This window comes from Danaus plexippus, chromosome 8, assembly GCF_018135715.1.
Source record: "Danaus plexippus chromosome 8, MEX_DaPlex, whole genome shotgun sequence".
Taxonomy (NCBI): domain Eukaryota; kingdom Metazoa; phylum Arthropoda; class Insecta; order Lepidoptera; family Nymphalidae; genus Danaus; species Danaus plexippus.
The window spans coordinates 2,587,409-2,605,856 of NC_083542.1; the positions used below are offsets into that span (position 1 = coordinate 2,587,409).

At 28.8% G+C, this 18,448-nt stretch overlaps 1 protein-coding gene across 1 annotated transcript; it reads right to left on the reverse strand.

Annotated features, from left to right (window-relative positions):
• Positions 1–308: 308 nt before the first annotated feature.
• Positions 309–1,095, reverse strand: LOC133318852 (craniofacial development protein 2-like). The gene is made up of 2 exons (XM_061521228.1): positions 572–1,095; positions 309–501 (listed from the first exon to the last, which is right to left on the reverse strand). The coding sequence occupies exons 1-2, from the start codon at positions 1,093–1,095 to the stop codon at positions 309–311; spliced, it is 717 nt and encodes a 238-aa protein (XP_061377212.1).
• Positions 1,096–18,448: the final 17,353 nt, after the last annotated feature.

Below are 18,448 nucleotides of genomic sequence, written 5' to 3' on the forward strand. Positions count from 1 at the left end.
TTTCCCTTCTCAGGTACGGTGATGAGAAGCCCTTTAATCCAGTGATCCGGTAACTCCTGACTGACGAAATGTTCCGCAGAAGAGGTGTTAGCGCAATTGCCTCGGTAGGTATATCTGCTTTTAGCATTTCAGCTGTGAAGAGGTCATGTCTACGAGTTTTACCGTTCTTAAGTGACTGGATGGCTTTCATTACTTCCATTTCAGTTGGGAGACTCATCAATATCGAGGCTTTCTGCGGGTAGGTTGGCAGCTGTGGTTGATGTTAAGGGGTTACTTGGGACTCGGAAGGTTTCATTAAAATGCTCACGCTAATGTTGGAACTGTCCCTTCGATGTCACAATCAGTTCGCCTCTTTTGTCCTTCAGGGGCTTTTTCTTCAGGGCCCGATGTGCTGTTAAGATCTTCAACGCCTTGTATATCTCCCTAAGATTACCGGAGTCGGCAGCGCGTTGAGCGCAATTCGCCACATTATCCGCCCATACTCGTCGATCGTAATGGGCGCTGCGGTATATTCATTTGCGTATACGCTTATATTGCAGCCCCGGGGATATCGGGTGAATTCCAAGTCTACTTGTGGTTATCACCATGTATAAATAATGTCCCTCCTATGGTCAAGTCGTTTTCGTGGCAAAATTCCAGGATTCTCTCCTCGTTATCGTTGCGGAGTCCCAGCCTGTGTGTGCCCATGTGTCTTTGACTGCCGACGTTTTCCGTGCCGATCTTGGCATTCAGGTCCCCCATGACGAACACTATGTCCTGTTTGCGAATGTTCTTTAAAGTCAGGTTTAGTGCACTATAGAAATCGTCCTTGTGCTCTGATGCCAAGTTTTTAGGCACGTAGCCATGAACGACGGGTATCTTGCGGGCCTTACTGTTAAACCGAGTTGTGATGATTCGCTCTGAGTTGGATTTCCAGTCCAGGAGGTGCTTCTTCGCAGCGTCAGAAAGGAGAAATCTAACGCCGTTCTTACGTACGCCTTCTTCATCTTCCTTCCCCGAGTAAAGAAATGTAAGGCCCTCGGACGTTCTCAATTCCCCAAATCCGTTTCTGTGCACTTTGCTGAGACTGAGTATCTGTAGTTTGGGTCGTAGCATTTCTGCTCCTGCTTGGGCTAGTCGGCTATCCTCTCTCAGCGTTCGCACGTTCCAGCAAGCAATTCGTGTCCGTATTTTTCATGGCAATATAAAAATACACATTTTAAACCTTTGACTTTTTTTAAATAGCTTAAAGGTCAGATATTTTATTTTTTCTTTATATTTTCCGACAATTTTCCCGGGAACCAGTATTTGTGAAAATTAGGTTGATTAAATTCCTCTGTTGTTTGTTGTGTACAATCTTCGTCTCAAGATATAATTAAATATTTTGTTGATCTCTGATATAGCAGCCATTTTTATCATTATCTTATAAAATTCTTATGTAAATAATTATTGTTAACTGTTTTTTCTTTCTGTAATTAATCCCATTAAAAAGTTAAAACTATAAAAAGTTTTTTTTATGAATCTCTACAGCTTTAAGCTGTATTAAGAAAATATTACATTTATTCATACATACATTAATTTATGGATAATATTAGGTAAAGCAACTAAACCGAAAAAATGAAATCTGGTGTTAATACTAGTTATAACATGCATGTGAATCAATAAAATCTATTTCTGAAACATATATCACGAACGATTAAGACTTGACACCAAATTTGTTATGCTATTACCATCAAATTAGCACCTGTAATTATTAGTAATATCGAATTTTGATATTAAATAAATCACAGTGAATAGTAAACATTAATACTCATTTCTATTATTTATAACATACCCCTATATACATTGTTTCTTGAAATTTGCCATTTGAATAGAGACACTGCATGTTAATTTATTTTTTCGGTAAACACATTTTCTTCTTTGTATTTCATTATTTCACAAAGAAAAATCCTTTAACAACAACAAATGATTTTATATTATCTTCTTCTTATTATTTTCACAATGAATCGCTATTGTTACAATAAAAGGAAATTAAATTATACTAAAGTTGTTAACGTAACATTGAAGATGCGTGTGGAATAAAACTTTCCCAACTTTTAAGAAGAAGCACTTAAGCTCTTGATTTATTAATAAAACTTAATTTGTTGTCTTGTTTAACTTACAGTTTCGAAGCATGTTGTCTTAAACAAAGCTTACATTTCATGTTACATATACCTAGAATCTAATAGAGTATTAACTTTTGTTATATATTTTTAACTTTTAAGCAAACAAAATTGAAAAATTTTACATTTAATTTAATATAATGCTTTTTATTTAACAAATAAACATATATAAAATTTTATTGGGAGCCACTAACAATAGTAAAATCTTTTTTACTTAATATGACAGAATACTGATAATGTATTTTATATGTAATAACCCAAATAGGTATTGTTAACATAAATGATTTATTGTGTATATATATTTATCAGATTGAATTATTGAAAGCATGATGTTTCATTTCTTAGTTACTTGGTAATTACAAGGTAAAATAAATAACTAGTTGTTCATTTGCTTGTACACGTAGTTGAGTTAACAAAATTGCTCATTCCTTCCTTAATAAAGATAAAAATACTTAACAAAACACTTAATCAATATACTCTTGTAATATTATTTATACGTACTTATATTCGTAAAACCCCCAATGCAAGTAAAATTTCTCTAGAATATTATAAAATAAACTTAATAACGAAAGTAGTTTGAGATTTCTGTTTAAAATTCTGGCTTTTCTAAATTAAAATGTCAGACAAAGGTTTCCTTTAACCACATTACCTTTATTTTTGTTAAACTGCCGTTAGCATAACATAACTATAACAGGAAGATGTGCTGAAATTCTTTTGTTAAAGTAAAAGCAAATTGTTTCTTTTGTATGAAGGTTTCAATGAAATTTAAAATGTACTTGTGATGTGTTTATATACTACTTAGATTATTTATTATTGTTAACATTAAATAAATCAATGTACATTAACAATAATTTTAATTGCGTAGTAATATTTAAATAAAAATGGTGTATATTTAACTTAATTGGAATATAAATTCTGAAATCTGTTTTTTTTTGATTATTAGTCTTTAAAACCAGCAACAAACTAAATCTTTTTTTCTGGTGGGAGCTGATAGCGTTGGCAGTGGGCATTTTTACCACTCATCAGATAGTATATACATATATATATATAATTAATTAATTAAATAAATAAATATATATATCTTTGATGGCTCTATTGTACGTTTAGCGTCCTCGCCACCTCCAAATCAAGCGCCAATAGTCGTAACAAGTATAGTTGCAGTATTGAGCTATAATTTTGTATTGAACTTCGGACGTAAAGTTATACATCAGGCAATAGAATTCTTTATTCCCTTTCCCGACTACCCTTGGTTACAAAATGAGTATTATCAAGTTGAAAATCATAACAAGCATTTCGATGATCTTTTTTAGGGATATTCTCAAAATTGCAAAGTTTCTGAAATCTGTTAGTTCCATAAAAAAAAACTTTTTCATAAACCCACCTGGCCCTACAAAGATTTGTCTTGAAACTCTCTGCTGGACCTTCTGGAAGTAGAGTCACTCTAACCAAAACTGTCGAAACAAATTTTTTCAGTCCTAGTATCTTTTTTGGTGAAACGTGATGTGACGGACAGCAACAGTTTTTGATTCTTATTTCATCAAAAATTCACATCTTCAATATAAAAATTATATACCATCTGACTATCCTCACTAGGGTTCCCTTATGACTGAAGTCCGTATTACTTATAAACAGGTTCTACAAACTGTTCGTATTTCTTAAGTGAACAAAGCTTGTGACAGTCAACGCACGAGTTTATCAAGGGTCTTTCTTGTTCACAAGTCTGTTTGTGCTATTACCGCGTTTGTTTTTCAGTCAGACTCTTCAGGCTTTTTCGAAAAATACATTTATCTTGTCCAAACAATCCAGTTTAGCTGGCATAACTTTGATAAGGAAGCCATCAAAAGAGTATGTTTAGGCTGGTCCGTAAATCGGACAATCGGTTACTATATCTCTTAAGACAAGAGCCTTCAACCAGGTAATATGATTCTAAACTTGTGGATCCAAAACGAGGACACCGATCGTTGGTCTGGTTTATAAATTCAAGGTAAATCTTTGAACTGTGGAGCGCGCGATACCCAGAATTTCGGTCGGTCGGTCAATCAAGTTTCTAAACGATCAGATGATCAATGAAACCGAAAAGCATTGAAATAAAAAACAGTCTTTAGATAAACTTAGTTTAGGACGCTCTGCAATATTTAAAGTATTGGAGAATGGTGGAGAGAAGCGATTTATTCATGGCTACCTATGAACGAGACTGTTGAACTATTTGAGAAAGGAATGCGAGGAGAGACCTAAGTTAATTTGATTGATTAATTGGTTTTATTTAATTCAATAGTTTGTGTGGTAGTCTTATAATCAACAAAGTTATTTTAAAAAGCATTCAAATAATTTATAATTTTAAACAGTAAAATGAAAAGTTTTCAGTAAAAATATTAAATAAAAATATAAACACAAAAAAGTTATATAAGGAAATAATACGGACGGTAACATTATTATGTAACGAATTTTATTAAGTTAACTAAATGTATTCATTTAAATGCTAGCTCAGATTATGTAGCTAGCTCATTTATAGGATATAAAATTTCAAAAATTGTACCGACTACAGACGCTACTAAAGTAAGGAAAAAACTCAATAAATTATCTTCCTTAAGCACTCTATCCGGAGTTTTGCTTATTTGAATTGAAATTAAAATTTTAATAATTGAAATTTGACTAATTTACAATATTTACAATATTGTGGGGAATTATATACTACAACATACGAATAATATAACATATTATAGTACAAAAAAATTACATTATAGAAAAGTATGATCAAAAATCCATTTTGACAAATATAAATACATTCATTAGTAAAGGTTTAAAAACAGAATCTTATGAAAGAATTAATCAATATAATGGAAATTAATAGCTTTCAGCTTATATTCAGAAGTATATTTCCAAAATTTTCGTTCAGAATTTCATTGTTATTTTTTTGTCATACTATTTGAACTTTTCAATTACTTTGCTTACTTTTCATGACACTTTCATATTTACATTCGCATGAAAGCCCATTAAAAATAACTATAATTTTATTAAAATTCCGAATCAACAATGGCACATAAATATTTAAAATCGTTTTGGATATCTTTTAACAGTCGAAACAAATATTATGCTATATACAGCTAATACTTTAGAACTACAAACATCCGATTATGGTATTTCAAATATGCTGTAGCATAAATGCGAAAAGTAGTTATCGAAATTCAAGCTGCATTTAAACTCTTTAACAAGGTGTGTTTCAGTACATCACCGTTTATTTCATCAGACATATCGAGTCTTGGGGTAACGTACCATGATCGATCAATTAGCTTTTAATTGACTATTGTCGTTGTTTAAAATCAGTATGTGAATATAGCCGAAAAGTAACGTGATTTAAATTTGTTGAGTGGACATTGAAATGCTTTATTGCAATTCTGGTCGGTCACAATTGTTTATTTAAATGTTTCAACCGAGCGAATTCAAATTATTATTTTTTTATTAATTACTCGATATTTTTATGCGTTTGTCTTGAATTTATTAACATGGAACTCCCAATGATAGTGTAGTAACTTGTTATTTAAATTTAAAAAAGGAATTCCTCATGTCCAGAAAAAAAATCACAATAGTATTACTAATATTGCATTTTTTTAATTTTTAACCAATTTATTTCTAAATATTGAGTGTCAGTTTATGTTTATTTTTTGATATGGCTTTAAATCTGTTATTTTCAAAATGTTTTAAAACAATAATATTTGACACAATTTTTCGTTTAAATTTTTCTATGTTTCAGTGATGTTGAAGAAAAATGTTTTTTACTAGGTGTTCTTTCTATTTATTTTACACTAAGCTCATCTATAGTGGTTGGATTTTAAATTTTGTATGTGAAGCAACGTCAAAAGTTTCCATAAACCAAAAAAAAATGTGATCCGAATTACTTTTTTAATTTCCAACAATTTATTTCTTCTTACGTTTGCTGTTCTAGATGAAAGCCTAATTGAGGATTGTATTTTGATAATTATTAGGTCTACTATTTACAACAAGCAGATTGACAAAAAATATTCCTCTCCATACTTTTACTACGAATATATAATTTGATAACTGTTTACACATTAATTAAATAAATTTCAAGAGCTTTTCATAGTAAATATAAATATTTACCAAGTTTCTAAAGTATCCGTTACGTACAGTTTGAATACATGGTTATTCTGAAATGCCGACACGTCTGCTTTAACTGCATATTTTAACTCTTTAGCTCGGTCTCTACATTTAGGGCAGGGACGAAAAGCATCTCATCTTTTAAATGTTTAACGATATAAGGAGCACCCTCACAAACACTTTTATTAATAATGTAACACAATGTATAAACAAACACTATATACACACATAATATATCCATGGAGGGAATGAATTATAATTTTACCTTTTAAATTACTTTATTTTTATACAAATAAATTGTGTATAGGTTTTACTCCGGCTTTGTTCTTGGTTAAACCAGCTCTATGCCTATTAGCTCTTTCAAAATTATCGTAATAGTATCCAAGATTTTTATTAAATTATATACTCCACTCGCAAACATATAAAAGTGAATTTATTGTATTATTTATGAAATATTAAAAATAAATATCACAATAAAACTAATATGGTTATAAGATTTTATCGATTTTTTGCTGTAGTAACAAGAAAAAGTTCATCAACAAATATAAGAGGAAATAATTAGATTTTATATTAACAAGCTACAGTCCAGTACAAAAAATAAATGGACGCTCGAAATTTTTATTACTTATTTTATTTTATTTATTTTAATATGTGGCAATATTAAGTTCTTTTATTCTTTGTAAACTTCAATCGGAGGGTCCTTTTTGAATGCTAAGATTAAGGTTGTAAAAATTTATGACACCGTAAACACAAAATGAAATTATAACCTAACAGCCCTGTAAGCGTGAACTCCCTGCTACCGCTATAACATAAACGAAGGTTCAGACTTGTTCCATCTCTTCGTTTATGGGATAACTTATTACGTAGCATTAAACTTTTAAGTCCCTTTAAAATGACTCGTTAAATATGTTTTTATTTCTAAAAGTAAGATACGTTATAAAATATACTTAGACAACTCCTAAACTGATTGTTAAGATAATTATAAAAATTATGTATATTATTATTTCAGCCTACCAAAAATTATCGTGGAGATATTTATCGTTTTTCAAAAGTTGTATTCAAATAAAAATTGTACATCAATAGGTAACTAGTATCAAGAAATTACCTAAATCATTATAAAGCATCTGTAGTTAAATACACTTAAAGTATTTCTTCTGAAAATAGAGACAATACTTTGTTGAGAAGTTTTTGAGGGCAAATTACGATAGACACTTTAATAAATACATTATTTTAGCATTCTTAGTACAATAGTAACGGTAGTAAAAATGTAATTACTAAACATATGATTAAATGTTAAGGTGTTAAACATGTTTTTGAGTCCTTTATTCTACTTGATTTTCTATTCCCATACAAAGTTAGTACACACAATTTGAATTGAACTTTCTTAGATAAATTAATATAAATGTACCTAGAAAATAACTCCGTTTTATATTAGATTTTAATGATCTTACTATATTAGACCTTTATAAAGAAGTCTTAACATATTAAAAAAAAATATATATTTTTTTTTATTTACAAGTATAAATAATAAATAGTTATATAATTTATAATGTATTTGTATTCCAAGCAAAATTGTAATAATTAACCCTTATTTTAAATCCGTTTATTAAATTGCTAAATGTTAAATCAAAATAAAATATTTTGCCCGTCTTGGCGTGTCGCATACTTTAAATAATACCTACTATGTCTGTGTGTATGTGTGTATGTGTATCTATGCCGTGTGTAAATGGAACAAATGCTTATGGTCTTCAAATAAATAAATATTGCAGTATCACTTACCCCAGAATTATTATTCTTCAGCGGAAGATCAACGCTACATTCATTTGATTCGATGAGTGGTAACGATAGAAGGACTAATTCATCTTTATTAATAGTATCTTTACTCCTAGTCTAACAGACCTCATTTTGGAGAACGGTAAAGTGGCAAAAGAAATTTCTTTTATTTATATTATTTATCATGAGAAATAAATACCAGAGCCTTATGAATTAGAACCAGCAAATACGATGTCGATTTCTTGCAAATGTACCTTATAAATTTTTAATATTAGGCATTTTTTTTTGCTTTTCAAGGTAGGTTTATTATTCATAGACCAAAACTGGACATGGATAAGAAGTGGACACAATGGTTACATCATAAATTTTTTTGTTTATGAAATCATTATTATGTAATTTTTTTTTTTGAAATAAAATAAAAATCAAGGACCAATTTTCTTATGTGAAATATATTTAGGGTTTGGAGTTCCTGCATTCGTTTAAGTAATTATTAAATTTACTTTACATATTTACAAATAACAATATTTCCTTTTCGTTACTTGAGTAACATTGAAAATTTGAGTTCCATTAAGGGTATAACTATTTACATCACCCGCTTTAATAGCTTTGGCCTTAAACTTTGATATGTTTGATGAAGTTATGAATAATGTTAACAGTAACTTCTCACATCAAAATACATATGTGAGACTATATTAAAACTAACTCGGCACTCTTATATAGGGTTGATGTAAGTTCAAGGTTTATTCAGAATTTAATTTACATGAATAAATAATACGTTAGAAATCATTTCGTTTCATATCAAACGAGATATTCAGAATGTGAACGAGAGAGAAATTCCCGGTCAAGTCACTGTTTGGACGGAAATTCTGATAAATCAGAAGCCAATTGTTAAATTCAATTTTATTTGAACAATAATAGATTGCTTCTACATTGTATTTTGTTATAATTTTCGTATTTTTTTTTAATATTATGTTTTTCGTATTTGTATAAATATAAAGAACAATTGTATTCGTATAAATATATTTTGTTAAAGGAAAAGTACGGTCCAAATCAAATGTATTATGGTTTTTGATCATAATATAAACGTTCTTATAGATTTATGTATAATTTTTAAAGTTTCAATGACGTTCATTGTACATTTTCACATAAATATTTTGCCTAAACATATAACCAACGGGTGGATGTAAGGAGATTTAGCATAGCATAGCATGCATGGCATTTAGTAAAAAATATAATAATTTTAATAGTTGTTAAACTGTAATGTACCAGAATGGTGCTGTAAAATGGGGGTAAAAGTCATGTATTCCATACGTCTTAAATTCTTTAGTCATATAATAAAAAATACCATAAAAACAAAGAGCTGGAAACGCTGAACCTTCCTCTAAGTTATAGCGGGAAGCAGTGAGTTTACATTTATTGGATCGTCAGGATATAATTTCATCTCGTGTTTATGAAGCTGTAAAAAGTTTTCAAACCTAAAGCTGCTTCAACACTCTCTGGTGATGGAACAACATGCAGGAAACCCTAATGAATTTCTGAAAGAAAATTTGTCATTTGATTATCTGTTATATTTCTGAAAATAAACTCATCTAAAATAAATGAAATACTTTTGCTCATAATTGTTAAAAACACGAGATTATATATATAAATAATATTACAAGGTTTAATTAGAAAAAACTTTTATTAAATTTATTGGATATCTCGTCGTTGGGCAGCTAGCTTTATTTATCATTGTCAATCGCAGGCCTCCATCTGACGCGTCAAAATCGTCAATTTCAAATCTTGCTTTGGCTATTGATTTTTCGACCCTTACTTTAGGATTTGTAATTATTATTTAAAGGTGATTGCTATTTCAAAATTAAACATCCTTTGAGATTTTGTATTAAAATTTAATGTCGAAGTGATTTTGTAATTCTTTTAATCTTCGTTTAAAGAACTATTTGCCAAGTATAATATAATAGTTTAAATCGGTTTATAAGAAAAAGAAGAGTTTACATCAGTCCAAAGTCGCGTTCTAAGAGATCATCACTATATTTATACAACATAATACGCATAAAACGCTATACTGGAGATTCACATCATTCAACCACGGAGACGATCTCATCAACCGAACGTTCAATCGAGTCGAGGTTTTTTTGTTCGATAACCTAGTTATCTAGAGTGTTTTTTATAAAAAAAAAAATTGATCGGACCACCAAATTCAATGTTAGGGCTTGAAAGCGGAACCCATGTCCAAAAAAACAGTTCAGTATCGAAACGCTGAGGTTGCTTCACTCAACTTGCACCGAGAGCTTTTTTCGAGCAAAAGGGAGATAAAAATACAAAGGTGCATCTCCTAGTATTATAAGTGTTTTCTAGCTGTACAAATATTGTATTAGGTATACGTTATTGCAATTTTATTTCCTCTATAAAAGATACATACTTAGTTACTTTCTGTGACTTCTAGTATAATTTTTTAAATTTAATTTGAATAATAATAAGAAAGTTTTAATATTCGGTAATTTTATCCTTCAGAATTGGCACAATTACGAATAAATAAATCCAAATAATCTATAGCCATTAGAAGCTAATATAACTAAGATTGAGAAATACAAATCATGTCAACAACAAAGTCTCAAAACACTTGGGAACAGATTATGTGAAACTTTAAAACATTACTTTGTGAGAGAAAAAAATTATTTATCCTTGTTCTTTGTTTATTTTTGTAAAAGTTAGAACGACTTTCCTTTTTGACAACACGTCCACTTAGTAACGGTCTTGTATGCAAATCTGAGTTATAATTTTATGTAATTATATCTTAATAGTTATTCATTCATTTATATATTTTATATTTTATTCCTGTTGGAACATATATGAAAAATATAAATGAGGTAGCCCACACAGCGCCAGAAATTATTTGTCGAGTGGTAATTGTGTCTATGATTAATTTATGGTGTCTATATATATATATATATATATATATATATATATATATATATATATATAATAATTACTAACCGGTACGGAAGTCTAAATAAATTATATGCTAGTGTTTATAACACAATCATCGTAACTGTTTAACATTTTCTTACATAAGTAAAACTTAATTCAGGCAAAAAATTACAAATCTGTATATAAATTAGTACGGGCAAATGTAAATTTCCATATTTAAATTATTATTTTGTTGGATTGAGTCAAACTTACTTTTGTTTGTACACTACAGTTTGCGGATAGGTTTCCGTGTCATAACATAACACGTGGGGCTTAAACTTTGTATATTTCACTTGGAAGCGGCGCGTGCTTAAAGTTGATTTGATTTACTTCACTCGTCTTATTTCTTTGAAATATATGAGTGAGTATCTATTCATTACATAAACTAATTATTCTTTGTCATTTATGGCTACAATTATTAATTTGATGCTTATTGTAATGTAATTTTTATTAACGTAAATTTTTTTGTCCCTGCTTTTTTGGTAGTTATGTTTTATTTGGCAGTATTGGAATCACAACACATACTAATGAGAATATACGCAATAGTGTAGCAGTATTTGATATTCACAACATTAAGTTAGCTGTGGCAAGCGTCAGTAAATTATAATAGTCTGACAGGCGGCAGCTGAGGCCCTTAATCCCTCATGCCATGTCCCCAATGTGAGAAACAAGTATTATGAGAAATTGTTGGTGCAGTACTCTGCACACTCTTATGTGACCAAGACTAACTCTAGTTCATTCATCATCACAAGGCACTGTAAACAGGTAAATAACAGGAACATTACTCTTGCGAGGTTGTCCATCTGCTAACATTTAGACATTTATTATTATATAAACATTAATGTCACCATATCACTGGTATCAATTCCGAATTTGGATGGATTTCTTTGAGTATAAAGCTAGAAACAGCTAGATTTCTAGAATTATTTGACACAGAAAAATTCAAACAGGTTCTAGAAAAAGTTACTTCGTATGTTCCTAATTGAATGAATTTTATACTCCGAAGAAATTTTAATTGATAATATATGTACTAAATTTTCTATCTATTCTATTCGCCTCAGGTAATTTAATGTTACATGCATTTCAACATCAGCATCTGACAGCTGTCGAAAAACAAACATAGCTAACGTTTCATAATGGTTTGTAAACAATATACGAAAACAATCCTCGGAGTTTAACATGTTTACGAATTTTCACGATTTTCACTTTTCATGTCTAGTCCTATTAAATGATATTGAATATTGAAAAATATTCCTGAATTGTGAATTAATCTAATGCTGGCTGAGATTTTATGTAAATATATTATTTGAAAATCTTTGACTTACATATTTAAGGAAAGATCAATAGTTATAATGTTTGACTTTCATACATTTGTAAGAAGGCGTGTTGACGTGTTTTAATAATTAAAAATCGAATAAAACATCGCAATCTGTATTTAATAAGAGGTTTCAGTTGAAATATTCTTCTCAACTATGTATAAAGCTGGTGACAAAATAAGAACTTTTATAGTTAAAAAATGCCAATCACAAAAATATTTAAGGCTAGTAAATAAGACATTTAACCGAAATTTAACCAAAATTTAACTAAAATATAAATGAAACATTAAGTTTGATCAAAAAAGTTGTGAATAAGATGAACTTTAATAGTGGTTTATTTTAATTTACTATTACTTATTTCATTATCCCGCACACGAGTAGAATTCAAGTGTCTATACAAATTTGATTTATGTCATCACCGCTATTATTTTATTATTATGTATTTATATAAGTATAATAAGTTGTTTTATTTATTCCAGAAATAACGGAAAATAAAACAAATGTCAAATAAAATATAACATGAATATCGAGAAAATAATATGAAGAATATTTAAATTAAGTTGTGTGAAAAAAACAGATTTATGTATAGCATTATTTTAAGCCTAGATCTATATACATACATATCTTTAGTCTTATGATGCAAGTTTGATTTATTAGAAAATATGGTTGATATTTTAACCCCTGCATTTAAGAACGGTGTCCTGAAATTTTAAGACCAGTCTTTTTATTGGTTTAAAAATATAATTGTGTGTAAAGTTTCAATCTGTAATGAAGATATTATGCATTGAATTTTAATATTAAACACTATTGAATGATACATTCCTGTTTTTTTTTATGATAATGAAATGTATAATATAAAATTCGTGACCTTATTTAAAGTTAGTAATTCTTTTCATGTTTTATAATTGTATAAAAAGTTTTTACGGTGTAGAGGATTTCCGACAGCCTCATTAGTGTCGAGTCTAAATCATCGAATGTAAACAGTAATAACTTTCGGATTTACCGGAATTACTAACGTGTAATTGGAAAGCAAATTAGATGTCATAGTGTTATCCCTAATAGTTTGCTTCGTACAAATGAGTTATTATGGCATGTTTAAAGTACGCTTTTAAATTAATGTATTAATTTATTCCTTTCTTAATCAATATAATAGTCGGTATATGATATAATTATTTTGTTTTCTTCCTTACTAGCATAAAGTATATAAACACAATGGTAATAGGAATCATGTTACAAGAATATCTTATCGTTTCTATTTTGTTTTTCTAAGTGAAGTAAAGTTTTCAAGTATTTTTCTTAAAGAATGTCTCTAATAAGGACAACAAAACTCAAGTTTCTTTGTTAATGTAAAGAGCAATTATGTAATTAAATTAATTAAGTGTACTTGTAACTTTAGATCGTAAAAAATGTAGAACATCTTGTTTGATTTGTTTATAGAAATAAAATAAGTGATTTTTTATCGCTGTTCCATAAAAAATATATTTCATAGTTGCTGTCTTAATTACTTACTTTATTGAAATTAATGAGAAATAATTAATTAATTTAATGTTTAAAAATTTTAGTACTAAAACTGATTGAATATTTATATCACAATTTAGTTAAATAATTATTTTGTTAGAAAGGGTCTAAAGTTCTAATTGTTAAAACCACTATTTTGTCATTACTTATTATTGAAACCTATTTCGGACAAGTGATTTTTTTAAACGAATTAATAATCTCTGTGAGCGTTTAGGATACCATTAATAACTGTGTTTTCACTTTCAATAAACAAAGATAATGTAGCAGTAGAATTAAGGTAATAAAATCATATCTCCCTGTTATATGAAAGCAAACATTGGTCTGGTAACTCGATAATTTAATTTACTGCTGTCTACCGGTTGAAAGGTATTTATTAACTGTGTGGACTTCATTAGATTAATGACCATGTGTTTATCGAACTTTACAAGTCATACAAAACCAGTGTTAAAACAACTTAAATTTTACTGTTGTGTTGTATGATATAATGTAATTTTTTTATTGACATCGATCATATCCCTTTCTGTTGCGAAATTTATTTTTCTATATTGAATAGTGTTTGTATTATTGATATTGTAATAATGTTTGTATTATTGATATTATTGATGCGTAGCGAAAACCACAACAAATCGATTATTATTTTAGCTATTATTCAATAGAATGTAATTTGAATTTATTACTTTAAATAAAGTATTTTTTTTAAATTGTGAGCTCTAGAAATTGGTACGCTTCCACATAACTGTATGAACAAATAACAGAAAAGAAATTGTAGTTTTTTTTTTATTTAAATTAATTTTAGACAGAAAGGAACATGTTTTGGTACATGGAAGAGCCTAGCTGAGGTCAAGTAACTACAGGTCGAATTGTTCAAAAATATTTCTGTTTATTTTCAACAGATGGCGCTGTTACTAATTTTATTTAATCTTGAATGAAAAGAAATAAAAGTCCATGAAAAGTCATATTAAGAGATGTATGAGTAAATGCATGTTACATACAATAACGATGGCTGTTTTATGAATAGGGTATGTAATTCTTATGTGCGTTATGGTGTGCACCACACTGATTTTCACAAAGTAGTAAGCATATAAATTTTGTGCATTCAAAATTAAACTAAACTGTCAGTTTCGTAACGTAAATAACTTATATGGGATGGCCTTACTACTTCCAACGGATATGGGAACTAAAAGATAATTACCCTTTCTTGGACTTGAAAGTATATGTTTAAGACACGCGTTACTTAAGATATGGAAAGAAGAGGAAATTAAATGAGTTGGTTGGTAATATTTATTATTTTATTTTGCTAATAAAATACAGGTAATTAAGAAAAAGAGAATATAAATTCCAAACATTATTTAAATAAGATTTCATATATTTAGGATGACATTTTATAAAACACTAACAATAAATGACTAATGTTAGACTTCCTGCGGTCGGAAACCTGAAACGCGGGTCTGCGGCTAGATGGAGTTTTAGCCGATACGACCTGAAAACTGTCGACAACTTTTAATTACTCCTTAAATTTAGGAAATTTCATCAAAATCCTGACCTGGCTTATAAAGTTCTCTCGAATATTAATAGTTGTAGAATAAAATTAATCACTAAATCTAAAACAACGAAACATTTTTAATGAAAGGTTGTTATTATTTACATTGATTTAATAAAATAAAACAAAAAAATTATAAGGATTTTTTAAAATTTTCGGTTTTGATACGACTTTGTATATATATATATATATATATATATATATATATATAAATTCTTCATTTTTGTCAGTTAATCAAAAATATAAATAAAAAACGATGTTGACACATCCGATACACGAACCACGGAAATTGAGTTAGACGGAGTCAGGATAAGGATGAAATGTAAAAGCAATATCCGCTAAAAGCATAAGTGGATTGTATAAGCTGGATATTGCTTTTACTTTAAAAGTTATTTGTAATTTTAGTTAAGCAAAGAAAAACTTTATTTTGGTAGAAGTAAGCACTTCCAGTGGTTGTGGCAAAAACGATCTATATTTTTATATCGTTACTACAGATTTTAGCTCTCATATGAGTAAACTGTTCTTTACATGTACAGTTATTGATTTAGTCCACGAAAACATCCGAGAAAAATTCCAAGAGTTTTATAGACAGAAAACCACTTACACAGTTTATTTGGTTGGAAGTTGTTTAAAGTAAATTGTTACCATTGTCTCCGAGGAAACAATTTAAACAATTTTGCTCCGCTGAACATTTTTTATTATGTGGGTAGTTACTTTGAAAATATTAGCTACTATTAATATAGGAAAAGCACGAATAGAATTACTTTAAAATCTTATCTTTGCAAAATCTATCCTTAATTAGCAATCAACATCTTTGCATTTAAATATACGCATAACCGCAGAAGTACAGTCTTAATAATATACTATTTTTATCCTAAGCTCTCTATACCGTAGTTGGAAAGTTGCGATTAAACGTCCAACTAGCAAACTGTCATTTTATTATGGCAGCGTTGATTCAACGATATTCTATTCGTAAATGGCAAGTCTTTTTTTTTATATTACACGCTAACAACCTATACAAATAAATTCTGATGATAAATATTAATATTCATAGAAATAAATCTGAAACGTTGATTTCACCCCCGCTTTCCGTATCACCGGCTGAAATAAAATACAAGTTCATTAGTGAGCCTCGAAAATCATATTACTTGATTATAAATGAAATCATCAGGCTACTGGCTTCGTTATTGTTTAAAAATATTTTTAACGATTTGATATAAGTGTTTTCAATTTTATTTTACATTAACGAATTGTTTGATTTATAATTTTTTGTTGTTTATATTTATTTATTAGATAATAAATCAGAAGTTATGTTCAAAATTCTAAATTTTTGATTTTGCCCATTTGTTTTACATTATAACAGATGATTGGTTTAAGCTATTTTTAAACATGTTTACACACATTTCATTTGTATAACGATAATTGGAAAACCTCATCATTCTATTTAATTTCACTATTAAATTATATTATGTTTCGTTAGAAGATTTTTATCAAACGAAAGTAAATTGACTTTGCAATATGGTTCGTTAAGATTTTTATTTTAACATTTCTTTGACGTTGTTGTTCTTAAGAAATGAATTACGGAAATTTGATGAAATTTACCCAGTATTTTTTCTATATAATAAATTTCGTATGTTTTATTTAATACACCGTTATTATTATTTATTATATATTTTACTGACACATCATAAATGCTTGTCTAATCTGTTTTGTGTACTTATTATAGCGAACATATTAAATCACACGCCAGAACAATTGTTCAACATTAGTAACTTATAAATTTTCGAGGTTTCAATTCATATTGCGTTATCGCATGACATTTACCTAAAGGCTTATTTAGTTTACAAGTGCTGTTTACATTAAGTCATATTTTAGATACGATTACCATAAATTATAACTACGCATGTTACATTTAATAGGTACATTTAAAAATATATATATTTATCATTCTAATATAAAAGTACAACAAAATCGGTTAAGGTTTAACTTCTAAGAAAACCTTCACGAGCCCATTGAGACGTGTAGTTAGCATTTTCAAGTAAAAATTGCATGATGATTTGATGATAAGGGTACAATATATAATGTGGATTTACTAATCCTCTGAAAATTATTAGTAATTCCTTTTATCGATTCATAAAGGTCCTAATTCTATCAATATCATATTAAGTTTACGCATTTTATAACAAATAGGTCTATCTCTCTCTATTAACCAATAAAAAAAATTAAAAGTATGCTTCAAAGGTTTTATACGTATTACGTTGACTTCAGTGATCTTATTCAACTAAGTTGTTGATCCACTTGCTCAAGGCCCTTTAAACTCAGGATCCTAAGATTTGTGGTTTTAAGCTTTTTAATTGTCACTATCGCAATGTAGGAAAATTTATTTAAATAAACATATTATACAAAAAGGTAATTAAAATAATATAAGCCAAAAATATGTATCTAAACGAGACCTTTATAACGAAAGTAACCTCTATATCTTAGTTATACACTCTGGTAGCAAAGTTCTTAAATAGATCCTAATTTAAAAATTACATTGTATTATGATTGTATAAAATACAGAAATATTTACTCACTACGCCTCTCATATTGTAAATGAAATTTGTTTTTCTTCAGTAAGCAACCATAAAACTTTCGAAAGTCTCACATTAAGTACGTATCTTGTTATCTGCTACATCAGATTATTATAAACATACTTTAAATATTTTATATACATATGTAGGTAACTGCAAGAAGAAAAAGTCGTGGTGGCCTGGTTCGAAACCTGGCAAGTACCAATGTGATCTCTTCCGAATCATTTGTACTTTCTAAGAGTATTTAGACACCACTGACGGAAAGTGAAGGGAGACATCGTGAGGAAACCTGGTCTTATAATTTCAAATTATAAGATTGATATCGCCAACCCTTCTTGAGCAAGCGTGGTGATTAATGCTCTAACCTTCTCCATGTGAGAAGAGGTCTTTGCTCAGCAGTGGGCTCTGATAGGCTAATGATGATGATGATGATGATATACTGAAAAGCATAAAATAGCGAAATATAATAAAACTCACAATAACCTAGGTCAGATATACGAC